The sequence below is a fragment of the Vanessa atalanta genome, chromosome 5, assembly GCF_905147765.1.
Source record: "Vanessa atalanta chromosome 5, ilVanAtal1.2, whole genome shotgun sequence".
NCBI classification, from domain to species: Eukaryota; Metazoa; Arthropoda; class Insecta; order Lepidoptera; family Nymphalidae; genus Vanessa; species Vanessa atalanta.
Genome location: NC_061875.1, coordinates 10,860,319 through 10,874,439, shown reverse-complemented (window position 1 = coordinate 10,874,439; position 14,121 = coordinate 10,860,319). Strand labels below are relative to the sequence as shown.

General features: G+C 30.0%; 2 protein-coding genes across 2 annotated transcripts in view; one reads left to right on the top strand and one right to left on the bottom strand.

Annotated features, from left to right (window-relative positions):
- LOC125063912 (calcium uniporter protein, mitochondrial) overlaps positions 1-14,121 on the bottom strand; it is a 146,451-nt gene that overhangs the window by 39,884 nt on the left and 92,446 nt on the right. The gene's annotated exons all lie outside the window — the stretch shown is intronic.
- Positions 5,985-14,121, top strand: part of LOC125063880 (protein javelin) — a 97,987-nt gene continuing 89,850 nt past the window's right edge. The window contains exon 1 of the mRNA XM_047670555.1: positions 5,985-6,190. Coding sequence (XP_047526511.1) covers positions 6,099-6,190 — 92 coding nt within the window. The 5' untranslated portion in view covers positions 5,985-6,098. The remainder of the gene's footprint in view (positions 6,191-14,121) is intronic.

Below are 14,121 nucleotides of genomic sequence, written 5' to 3'. Positions count from 1 at the left end.
ACAAATTAAAACGATTTTAATAGTATCGTAATATTTTTAAAACATCTTATACACCTAACGCGTGCAAAACATTTCGAACCTAAAATTATAGCACTACTTTTGCTTTGGGATCCAAATTTTGAATAATAATTTTAGCATAATAATGAGTATATTAATAAATAGAACGTTTTAATTTTTTATTTAACTATCTGTGCCATACGGTTACCCGCGTCGAATGTAGACTATACCCGTTTCAAACAGTGTACCATATTAGTTGGCGTTTACAGTTACTGCTCCTTTGAATCGTAGCTTGAAATGATGTCTGTATTCCCAAATAAATGGACTATCTAACTCAAAAATTATCCCAAACAGAATTGTAGTTTTAAAGAGTAGCGCGTGTAACCAGATAAACTTTGCAACTTTATAATACGAATACATAATAATTAATTAATTTACCGCAACACGTTATTTAATTTGTATTGGAGACTTATTATAGCCAATTATTGAATCCCTTCAAATATTTTCAAACTGTTGTATGATTATTTTAATATAGAAATTAAAGATAATATTGTTGATCGAGACTGAATTTAAAATTTATTCAAGTATTTTACAGACAACATTTTATTTTATTATCTATAGAAACTTTGTGTAAAGGCGTCAGTTAGTAAATAAAAAAAATCAACTTCCTGAATTCAAAAAATGTCTTGAAGCGATCTCTTATAGAAAGAAGATCGGATTTTAAGCCTTTTATTTTTGTATAGAATAAATGTTGTTAAAATTATATATCATTTTTCGTGTTAAGGATACGAGAAGATTTTGAGCTTATACCACGACACTGCTCCACTGCACTTACTTCCGACACATGTAAGGTTCTCCACGATATTTTCTTTCACTGATGATAATTGCAACATTACAGCATACGAGCCAACTCTTTGAACGTTATATTATTAATAAATATTAAAATAATTGGATTGTTTACTACATAACAGTTCTTTAATTTATAACAATGTGTTCTTTTTTATATGTATAGATAACAAGTTCTTTCTCTCAAGAAATTTCTTTTTCGGGCTTGAATTTATTTTCATTTTGAAAATAAACACGTCGGACGCAGTGAAGAAATTCTATGACGAGGATCTAATTAGCTGTGCAAGGCGGAAAACATTGAAATATTTTCATTCATTCAATACGATGAGAAATATCTAAAGTGTGCGATGAAATTTTCTCAATTGAAAATATCTATGTTTAATTAAGGTTTATTTTATTTGTACTATATTTATGAATAACATTTTTCACTATGATAAACTTATTATTATAAATAACCTTTTTGGTTTAATCTGTCACAAAAAAGAAAAAAATAATAAAGTTGTATGTATGTCGTCATATCATTGTAAAAATTAAAATATATCTAGCGAGATTGTAATCTGCTAAAAATTTGTACACGGAATGAGTACCTTTATAATTGAACTGAAATTCGCATACAATGTAAACAACGTTGCATTCACAATTTTTGACAGTTCACAATCTCGCTGGATTTATTGTAAGCTAGCTTCACATCCCGGTATTTCACGTGTCGAATATGAGTCTACATATGACGTTTATATTGAAGGAGAAACACACAAAGAAAGGTTTTTGTTGTTTTTTGGGCCAGGGCCTTTGCGTACGCAATGACCCGCCAAAGTTTCATCACAATCGGATGAATAGTTTAGGAACGCATAGAAGGCAACAATTCTTTTTTATTCAATATATAATAAAATAATAATACATATATACATCATATAAGTACAACAACAAGTGTATGTTTTGTGTATGTTTTGTGTATGTTTATTATAATGGTTATTATAATATTTATTTATTTTTTTATACACGTTACATATACTCAACTAACATTTTTTTCAATTTTTGCCTATCTGTTTGTTCCGGCTTATCTCTGGAACGGCTGGACCGATTTGGCAGAAAGCTGATGTAATATGGAGTAGCTTAGGCTTCAACAATAACTTTTTGATTAAATTCAAACGCGCACGAAGTCGCGGGCACAGCTAGTGTATAGATAGAAAAAGCAGACTAGCAGTGCTTATAATTATCCGGTAATACATACGATACGCAAAAGGAATATTTCATTATCATTTTCAATGAAAGACGTACCGACGTTACATAAACCGACAATACAACCATTTGCACGGTCACTACTGACCAACAAACGGTAACTAGCATTAATCATTTATGATCATAAGTTTTTAACAGTATCATAATAACCGTTGGATCTGTTATCTCTTTCACGCTTAAACATTATTCATATGAAGAAAAGAAACAACATTTATACGGAAGACATCCACCGCTCTCTGAAGCGAGACAAGAAGTGCAGAATTCTTTCACTAAATTAGATTTTAATGCTTTACCCACTTCGTCTTAACAATTAACTAGAACACTGATAACTATTGTATCTGTCAAAAGAAGTTAAAATAAAACTTATTGATTTTATGAATTAAATTACCGTAAATAGATATTGTTCATTTCTTTTTTTAATGTATATAGTTATAGCTCAGGGCTTTGCTCAAGCTTTAGGGGTTGGACGTCAGGCGTTAGACAAAATAAATAAAAAATTTAACAAAAAAAAAACCGACTTCAAAAAACCACTATTCCAAAACAAATGAATATGCACTAAAAAGTAAAATAACTTAATAATCAATTTTCAATTTCTACTCATCAATACGTAGGTACGATCTATGAATTTACCACGCAAGAAGGTACGTACCCACTTTAAATCTAACTCAACACCTATCTATGAATAACAATTGCACACCGATAAATCGGTAGAATATGAGAATTATAAATGACCATCTATGTTATGTACCATATTCTGGCAAATAAATGAATTATTATTATTATATTATTATTATTAACAAACAATGATCAAAATATTTTTTAGAGTTCGGCTAAATAAAATGAAATGAAAAATATTAGACTACTGAAAAGTGGATTTACTATACTATAATGTAGTTACAATTATTGTTAGTTTTGGAGTCGGTGTCAAAAAAAAAAACAGACGAATTGATAACCTCCTCCTTTTTGAAGTCGGTAAAAAAGGAGTCAATTTCGATAAAAAGTTTACTTTATATCGAATTTAATCAAATTGCGTTCATTGGTTTGGTCGTGAAAAAGCAGCAGACAGACAGACTGACTTAATATCGTATTTATAATGTTAAAGTATAGGAAAGCAAACAACACTGCGTTAAACGTTCATCTCTATTGATACATTGTAAGAACTATAAATAAACTTCTTACTAGCATACAAATCCGGTGGTAACTTTAAATGTTATTTAGTTTTGTAACACTGCAAGTAAGAACTTATTGTACGAGCTTACTTGAAGTATGTATACTTTGATTTTGATTTTTGAATTCCTTAAATTGTAAATTCACTAACAATAAAGCTTTATTCGCCCTACAAAGCGGAACACGACAATACAAAGTACAACTGTATGCCAGTAGAATAAATGATGAGTGGGTGGTACGTTGCAGAGTCCGAGCACCATGTATTGATATACATCATGCATTGATAAAGGAATATTAGATTAAACTGAACGATACCAAGAAACATTATACATAATAATTCTGTTTAGAAAAACATACAGATATCTTCTACTTAATAAAATTGCAAAATGTCTTACTGACAGCACACAGCTTGATCGGTGCGTATAACGGGATGAAATTTTGCACAGACTTTTTTCACGGAATGCAAGTGAGTGCTGAGAAAGGATTTATCAACATGTTACTTTTAGGGACATTAAATGGAAATTCATAATTTCCGATGTAAGAAATATTGAAATATATACTAAGGCTTATGTTAATGAGTTAAAGACAGTTGTTAAAGACTTTTGAAAATTCATCACCTAAGAGGGTAAAACTTAGGATGAAAGTTTAAATGGCATTTTATCATTTTTGGGAGTTAGAAATTCTGAAATAGGTGTAAATAACAGTTGTTACACTTTTTTGAAAATTTACTTTTTGTTTGATATTCGATCGACTTTTTTCAATGTTTAAAATAAAGAAATATGACACATATTTCTGTTTATCAGTAAATGACCAGCGTGACACTGTATTCCGATAAGATATTATATCGGTTACACGGCTAGTATAAGACATTTTTTCATGTACAAACTACACAAAAGTAGTTAATTAAACCCATTATGTTATGCCTTTCTAGTTCTTATGCTTACGCTAAACTACATCATTAATCATAGTTTTATTTTATCAACGACACCGATTACGATCTACCTATAATAACTTTTATGTTTTCAGGATCGTTTTAAAAAATATGAACACATTTAATCCAAAATATATTAAAAATATTTTCAGTGTATTTGTAAAATTCAACAACCATATATATTTTTTAGATAAGGCAACTTTTAGGCAATGTACCTAATACACATTTAAAATGTTTTGAATACCCTTCAATATATTTATAATTATAATAAATATCATAACGTATAATTTAATTGCCAAGCGATATTTTTTTGTCTTTATATCGTTCAATCCAGCTCGTTTAATTATATGAGATTTAAAAATTTATAAATGTACTTTCTAGACTTCGCAATTCAATCCGTCTAGAACGCATTAACATATTTACGCATGTTATTTACGTAATTTCCTTTAACGTTCCTTTTATATTAATCTCAGAGTAAAAACATTTGCTTCTGTAATTTGTTACTTGATATTTAGAAAAAAAAAAAACGAATTGTAAAATATGTTGTTGGATATGTACATTTTTTAGAAACTTTCTATTGAATAATTTGAAAAGATTTCGTGATGTATCAAAAGTAAATTAATTATTTAAAGATGTTAACTTCACATTTTCACAGGGAAGCAGCAGATCGTGTAATTATTGGAATCGAGAGCGAAGCGATTTCTAAGTGCATTGAATAACAAAGTCCGCTATTGCCAGCTTGGCAGTTAATCTCATGATTCTTAATCACATTACAGCATTCATAATGCTTTCATACACAATTCAAAACGCATCATTCTACGATCTATCAACAATTTTACCGATCATTAGAATTCTAATGTAACGTACTACGTCTTTTAAAGTTTACTTTGATTACTCCTTTATAAATACAATGTTTGATTAGACTGACTTAGATTACACTGACTGCATAGGACTATCTATTTTTGCGGCTATACCTACATAGTTTTTTTCTAGAAAAGGAAAGTATTATATAATATTTTATCACATTAGCAGCCTGTAAATTTCCCACAGCTGGGCTATGGCCTCCTAACCCCTTGAGGAGAAGGTTTGGAGCATTTTCCATTTTATCACAGCTAGTTTACTTATAATAAAAATAAAGATATTTTTTATTATATTAAAATAAGGTAAAATAAAGTAAAACTGCAATATTGTACTATAATTTAATAAAACGTTAAAATAGTTTGACATTTAATAAAATAATTAAACATCAGATTAATTAAATATCAATATTAGTGGACTAAGATTTTAACAAATTTTGAATTTAAATGAAAAAAACATTTGCATACTTAAAAATGGGTCCAGTAAGAAATATAAGACATAAAACGCTTAATTTCAAATTAACAACAATATTGAAATTATGAAACCGCACTTCGTTTAAATAAGATCGGAATATTGCTTCTAAGTCCAAACCAGTAACCGCAGAAACACGTGTTGACACAAGTATGAGTTCCTGGTTTTTTTGAAAGAGTGACTGAATCATTATATTATTTATAAACGTAAACATTATATTTTATTTCAAGTCTGCTTTGTTTGAATATTGTCACTGTCAATAATTATAGCTCTATAAACTTCCCACGTTATGTGTCTATTAAAAATGATTGGCCTTAATACATTACGAGAGATAATTCAATTCTAACAATAACCAAACTAAGAACGGTCATCGTATGAAACTCGGGCAATTAAGAGTAATGTAAGGCGTGCGGTATGCGCGTGCGACGGTACGTTTCACATTCGCATCGCGATCCGTGCGGGCACAACGTGGCCAGTTTGAAAACCACGACACCCTGGAATCATTGTGTGGGGCAAGTGTACAGTCTCGTGTGTGTTGGGTGTCGTTGGACGTGTGTTTGTGACGGTGTGTGTTGTGGCATGGGGTAGAATGGGGGCGGGACACAGCGCTGAGGGCGACGGCGGCGCCACGAGCGATCCGCCCGCCCATGATCGACGAAAAACTCACAGCAGGAGGCGAAGGTAAAAAGCATTTATACTTATTATTATAATAAACATATTAGTTTATCATACCAGCTCTGTAAAACATAAAATATAAAACTATTTTTGTTTAATATAAACAAACCCTAAATATGAAAGAGCTTCTTTATTACGCCGCATACTGTGAAATTTAATAAAATAGAAATAAAAGTAGTGAATAGACTGACGATGAATGACAATGACTATTCCCTAGACTCTGCACAATTCAATGAAAGACTTCCTATCTACGCAATGTTAGAATATTTCTTACTGTATTGTAATATACAGTAAGAATACCTTAAGTTAGTAAATAAGTTTTAAACTTATCTCTTAAACCTGTGTTACAAAATAATGTATTAATTATTTATAAATATTTTTAAATATTTTATATTTATTGGTCTATATTTTTAACCAAACGTCGATCATTTTATGATCCCCGCTGAAAAATCGTGATTGGAACTTCTCGGAACTGAGTCCTAAAAACTTACCTATCTATTATGCTCACTCCAAAAGTTTTAGCGTATAAAGACAAATTATTTTAAAATAAAAACTGAGCGTTGAACTACGTACAGGTTTTGGACTTACTTTTGTGTCAAAAACATTACACGTTTTCATGAAATGGTATATAATTGTTACACTTCAATTCGAAATTCATAGCATTATACTTTTGAGAACCGAAGTGGCCCAGAAATTGCTGGCTCACATTCAGACAAGTTTCATGTGCTTATGTGTAATTCATTTCGCACTCGGCGTTGTAGGTGCACATCATGAAGAAACCTACAACTGTCGGATGACATTCTGCTATGGTGTATTCACCAACCCGCGTAACAACGTAGTGGAATACGCTCCAAACCATCTCCACAAAAATGAGACCTTTGCCTAGCAGCGACACATTTACAGGCAGCTAATACTATTTACTTATTTCTTTCATCAGATCACGCTTAGAGACTTTTCACATCAATAATAACGGATAATTAAAAATAGAAAACATTTTAAAACCTATTATTAATAATGTCTTAGGGAAATGTAGAGAAAATGTTTCATCGTTAAGTAGGTCAAACAAGATGAAGTAATTAAATATGTCCGCATGTAGCAATTTTCTGCTAGGCGAATAAAAGGAATGTTAACAACCTTTTCTAGCGGTGCAGTTATCAATCAACCATTCAAGTATTAATTAATGATAACGTAGACAGGGTACGCTACGAGTAATGTTTTCAAACAAATATGCAACCTAAGTCAAAAGTACTAGGGCTCAGATTCATGTAAAATTTTATGTAAACATTCGCTGATTTCAACGCAAGAACTTTACTCGTTATGGTTAATAAAGCCAATAGTTTGTATGAAATACGCCTTTTTAAATATCGTGGAAAATCGAAGTAGATTATTGTAATAAAAAAAATCGACAAGCATTCGTTTTAATATTTTAGCGGTATTTAATATGAAAACATCAGTTTTGTTTTTGTAACTTAATAGTTACTATAAACTTTCTTGGAATCAAAAATTATTACTTACACATCTTAAAAAGATATCTATCTATATCTATTTGTGTGAGTCAAACATTTACGAAGGCAACACATTTAATAAAATAAACATATCAAATATAATCTAATTTGTATTTTTTGCCGTCTTTTCTGTTAGTTCTCTCACACACACTAATATATCCTGTAAGCACGATATTCACTCGCACTAATGCACGCCGATAATAATTTAAAGCGCAGTGAATGAGCAGATCTGTAATTCAAAGTTGAATAAAAACTTGAAAGTGTGACTATTACAATCAAGTAATTTAAAAATCGTGTATTTTTTATAATACTTAATTGCAGAACAAATATTTAATTGGATGTATGCGACCGTATTACGTATGTTTTATTACGGACTATCAGTATCTATATAGAAGGACAGTCACAACAAGTAACAAGCACAAAGCGCATTAAAAGCATTATACCGTTTATTAAATTGTATCTCCAAGAATTATGATTAATAAAATCTACGTTTAAATATAAGATTTCCTTTTTTCTTATGAATATGGTAATCGAAATTGTACCGCTCGATTCGTAAGAAACTTGGGTTTGAATTTTTTGGAATGGTGATCGTTACATCTTTCGTAAATTATAATGACGCGTAAAAAATAAGTCAGAATAAAAATACAAACAGACTTGCGGCTGTACTATTATAGGTTTTTAAGTATATATATCATATATCGCAACTCCGTTATCGAATAAAAGATTTACGACTATATTCATATATCATCATTCTTATCACTCGACCTTAACTTATATTTTGCTATTGATTTAGAAAAAAGACGAAACTACCCACCCTTTAAAAAGATATTCATTATAAATTTCCTTTCCCGTTAAGAAATAAAAAATATCCAATAAAAATTGATCCTTTTCAGTTTCTTTTAGCTAAAAGTATTTCCAAGTAACAAACAAGTTAACATTTTACGCTTTTAACTTATTTCCGACAAATAGCATTTCTTTTAAAGTTACATTTTAAAAACCCGAAGCGCACACTTGCATTTTTTATTAGTACAGATTTTTTTGTTCTTGTATTGTTTTTACAATTCAGCGGAGAAAGGGAAACCGGATTTTGCACACAGTAGGGTTAATAAAGTAGACGGTAAATAACATTAAAATATATAATTTGTAATAAAATAAAATATCAATAAAATTATCCTATTTTTAGCTTATTTCTTTAGATGATATGATTATGAGAACGTTAAGGACATTTTAATAAATGATTTTAAGTCGTTAAATGAGATGAATCACTCCATTCCTAAGGTAATGGAGGAAAACAAAATATAATAATATAAAGTCCTGTTGTTTATATAAAGATTTAATTCTATTATCAAAAATGTCGCACTAAAATAAAATTATATAGGATCATAGCACGGTAAAACCTTTTTTTATCGAATCATAATTCTACGTCCCGTATATGCTTTGCGTAACTCGACTCGCCCGAATGCTTAACTTTTTACATTAAACATAAATTTACTAAAATTATATTTATTTAATATAAAAGGTAAGTTCTAAATTGTAAAAAAAAACATTTAAACTATCAATGAATAAAGGAAACAGAACAGCTTTCGTACAAGTGAAAACAAGAAGTTTTGGGTTAGACGAATAGTCATTCGTCATATAGCGAAAGTCATACCGCACCATCAAATTTCTGGGTGTCGGGTTATATCGATGGCAATTTATTTTCGCCCCTTATCTCGTTCTATGACATATCGCAAACTTCAATTTGTAGAACAATCTTTTTTCATAACTGTCAGAAGACTAATCTGAATAAAATCGGAAAAGTGTGTGACGCGTAATACGAAATGTCCAATAGGCGTTATCTCTTCCAAAATTTAATTTATTTGATTGTTTTCTATTCGACTAATCCTAAGCGACCAAACTAGTGTACTAGTGACCTAATTACGATTACCAAATCGAAAATCAATTTATAATAATCTGATTTAACATTTCTCTAATGACAAATTTTGAACACAATTGTGATAAAACCAGGAATTTGATGTTAGTAACAATAATGCACGCAAATATTTGACATTTGAATTTCAAAATAGTTTCACTCAACACACAGAACTGAAAATGTTTATCAATTTTATATATAATTATAATGAGTTATAAGAAATTACATCAATGTACATAATAATAATAATAATACAGCCGTACGTAATTTAATGAAAACATTATTATTTATAACATACAGAACATACCTTATACAATAGTTTCTCTATATTGATTTATAGCTTTAAATTAACTGATTGATTCGAATCCTACACCTCGCCCTAGATAATATTGTTGTCATTTTAAAGTCGGGTTGGTGTGACGATGATATTCTGTGGAAATATACCTATACGTGATAAAACAAACTTGCTCTCATATGAAATATGAAACATCGTGTGACGCATCATTTAAAATTGATCATCCTGCTGTTTACCATTTATAACAAAGGGCAAAAGCATTACAAGTGACAGTCGTTTAACATAAGAAACGTAACAAGGAAACGTTGTAATAAGAAGAAAGAAAAAAGAAGAAAAGAAGAAGTTCAAGTCAACTTTTATATTAAATACATTTAATTTAAGGGTGTGGATTTATTAATTAAAGAAAAACGTAAGAATAAATCAGAAAAATAACAAAATAATTTAAAATATTTCGTTAATTTAAGACTTCTTTGTATACCACATTTGCGGTTCGACTTTAGTGGGTTAGATCCACCAGACTGCTCGTGAAGCTCACTCTCGAGCAGGCAATTTAGAACTGTCCATGCGAAAAACTGTCTTCTCTTAGGTCTACTCCGACCATTTCAAAGATTGTGCTTTATTAACTGTCATGGCGAAGTTCACTTTATGCGCGAACTGTACTCTCTTGAACTGAACGGGTATTCTGATGGTATCAAAGATATTCGTGGAATATACACTGTTTCTCCTTAGCACATCCTGTGATAAATGTTCCTCTATGATATTACGATGGAGTGTCGTTATTATTAGTCTGGTGCATAATTTTGGAAGTCTTAAATTCTTCAGTTACATCATTGGCGTACCAATCTTCTAACTTAAAAAATGACGGACTTCAAGACGACTCTATATACGAAATTTCAATCACTATTACAACCCTTAGGATTAGATATGAAGAAACGCTTAAATACTTATATACTTATTTTTAATCAGTATCCCAAAAATAATATTTTATGTTTCTACTTTAAAAAATGACGGACTTCCATACTAACTGTCAACCCTTATTTCACACTTAGGGGAAGAATTTTCAAAATTAATTCATGGCATAAAACACCAAATTCCATAGTTTACGCTCGGCGGTGATGAATCAGTCAGTTAGGACATGTTATTTTATACAAACAGATAGACAGATAATATCAACAGTACCAAACAGTACTAAAATATCAGCTCAAAATTCAAGTTAAGATTTAAGACACACATTCTAAGCTAGAAGTAATAGTTCATATTAATTATAAAAAAATATCACGTTAAGCATTTTATCAAACATATTCATGAATGTTTGCATCAAAAACGAAATAAAAAAGTATTCGTATCTTTACCTCCAAGCGTTAATTAAGTAATATCATCTATTTCAAGTCTAAAAACTTGAGAAATTCAGTGACATGTATCCGGCCCACAAACGGTAGTGGTGCTCGTGCGGTGGATTACACTTAAGCCCTCTCGTTATGAAAGGCTTTTGACTCCAAAAGACGTTCACAGTGGCACTAGGGTCTTGTTTTCTTCTTTGTTTATTAAACATATTTAATGAAGATATCAACTCAGCTCGTTTAACAGTTTGCAGATGTTTATATTAACTAATTATATCTCATCTCGTCATATATTCTACCTCCAAACACCTACATTTGTTGTGTTCCGTTTTGAAAAGGGTATCAACATCTTAGTTCTTAAGGTTGGTAGCGCATCGGCGACCACTTACCATCAGTTGGCCCATTTGCCAATCCAAATGCAAACCTATATTAAAAAAAACATCTAAATTATTTTTCTTGTTTATGTTCTACTTCGAATACAACTTATACCACTTAATTAAAACTAAGTTGGTTCAACTTAGTTTTAATAGTAGTGTTACGGTGTGCAGCATAGTTCGGAAGCCGAGACCAGTGAGTGTTGGCTCACATAATAAAATAACGAGATACACCTCATAAAAGTTGGGAAACATTTCCTCGTAAACAAATAGTATTAAATCGAATGAAATCTATTGTGGAATATTTCTACCCGTGTTCGAGTGTTTCGTTTTATATATATTTTTACTGTTGGTAGAAATAATTTATTGTACATTTATACAAAACATTTAAAATTATATTTTTCAACTTGTATATTTATTTCTCGATAAGTTGAATAACTTTATTATTACGATTTGCATTACTACTCAATGTTAAACAAATTATTAATCCATCCAATATGATTGAAACTATTTACTATAATATTAATTAATTTAATAACCTATAGATTTCATCTATCTATACTTCATATTATAAATGCGAAAGTAAGTCTGTCTGTTACGTCTCCACACTTAAAGCACCGAGCCGGAGGTAGTTTGATTCCCGAATTAAAAATGTAGCCAAAATTTAGTTAAATTGGCAATTATAATTATCGCATCAACTGTAGTTCATATAAAGCAAAGAACGAGGGAAATAATTTTTAGTTTACCTGACATATAGATAGGCCGAAGCAGCTGAGTCTAGCAGGAAGGATCACGTAAGGCATAAAGTGCGTCTTTCGAATCTTCCTCCCTAGGGCTTCCCGGGAAATTATGCAACTGGATCACCAGCTTTACGGATCATCAAGGTCGTTGTCGTCATGCCCAGTAATATTACTAAATGGTTCTGTGTGTGTGATGTAACGATAGCTTCATCTTTCTTTAAACTCAATCTAAATTCTCCAAAACTCGTTAAACAAAATAGAAAATAATGAAAAACAGGTGTTACCTGGAGTCATTCACCGAAAAGTCAATTTTAAATATGACAGCCGAAGCTTTCAACAAGATTCGTAGAATTTTTACGATATGAAACGGGGAAAACACCGTCACATTTCGCAAAGTATAAATATGTATTGCGCATGAAGATCTCGACGACCACCTGACGATTAGCGAGCCACGAGCGCAGCAATTGGAGCGAATCCTAACTGGAACTACGGCGAGCGAGCGCCGTTATCAGATACTTTTTAGATTAAGATCCAATATCATTAATATATTTACAATATTCGAAATTATAAACTAGAAATAATATAAGAAGTATTAATTTGCTTCTTATTGAATTTTTATATTAATCATTTCAATAAATATTTCTCCATATAGAAGGTATTTTTTATATTTATTTATTTAAATACTTTACAACCAACGGCAATAAAGGTGTCATTAAAATTAATTATATACAATATGAATGCTACATATATACATAGACATTCTATATATATCGTTAACGTTGTTTCCCGTGTTAATTAGTCTATGTGGTAAACATTAATGTTACAGTGTGATTTCTCAAATTGAATTAAATATTTTTAAGTTCCGTTATGTACGAAATAGCACTGTTGCGTATTTAATCAACACATTTAATCACAAATAAAAAAGATATTATTATATAACTTACACATAATTTATATGTTTTTTAATAAGCAAATATTAAAGTCATTAGAAAAAAAAACAGTTAACGCTTTAGAGAATTCAACGTATACTTTCATTACATAAATACTTTAAGGTAAATTCTTTTCAATGTTTTACAATTGCAACTCTTCTCAAAGATGGCCGGATATAGATCACAGCCAAAACGATAAGGTCATCTTTTGCATCCAATACAACTTGTTACATTCCCATAAAAATTATCATGTACCACGAATGTATAAAATGTTTTGATAATTGGAGTGTAATAAAAAATTATAACATGTACTAAATCATTCATAAAAGGAATAAAATACAAATATTTTGTCACTATTTAACAAATAAATTAATAAGTATGCAACATCTTCGTTCGTCTTTAGCATTAATATTCAAATTAATGTTTACCATAATTTAACTTTAAATCAATCTAATATTCTTTATAAAGATATAGAGTAATTAGTATATTGTGTAAGAGATATCTTGTAGCGAAAACCGCCCATTGTGCATAGCTTTTATATATAAATTTATATATATAATTTAAAAAAAAAATAATAATCTTTTTTGGTGTATTATATTCCATTCTATTGATAGTCTAATTTTAGAAATATAACATCTCAATGCTTTTATTTTAATTCTAAATTTGCGACACTATCACAACAAGTGTTTCTTAACATTATTCATTGTTTACGTCAAAGTGTATTCATAACTGTATAAATTCATTGAACTGAACATGTTTTCACTGCATATGTTACAAATCAATAACTTTCTAATTAATAATGAAATTAAAATTTCTTATATCTTCTGTTACGAGTAGATATT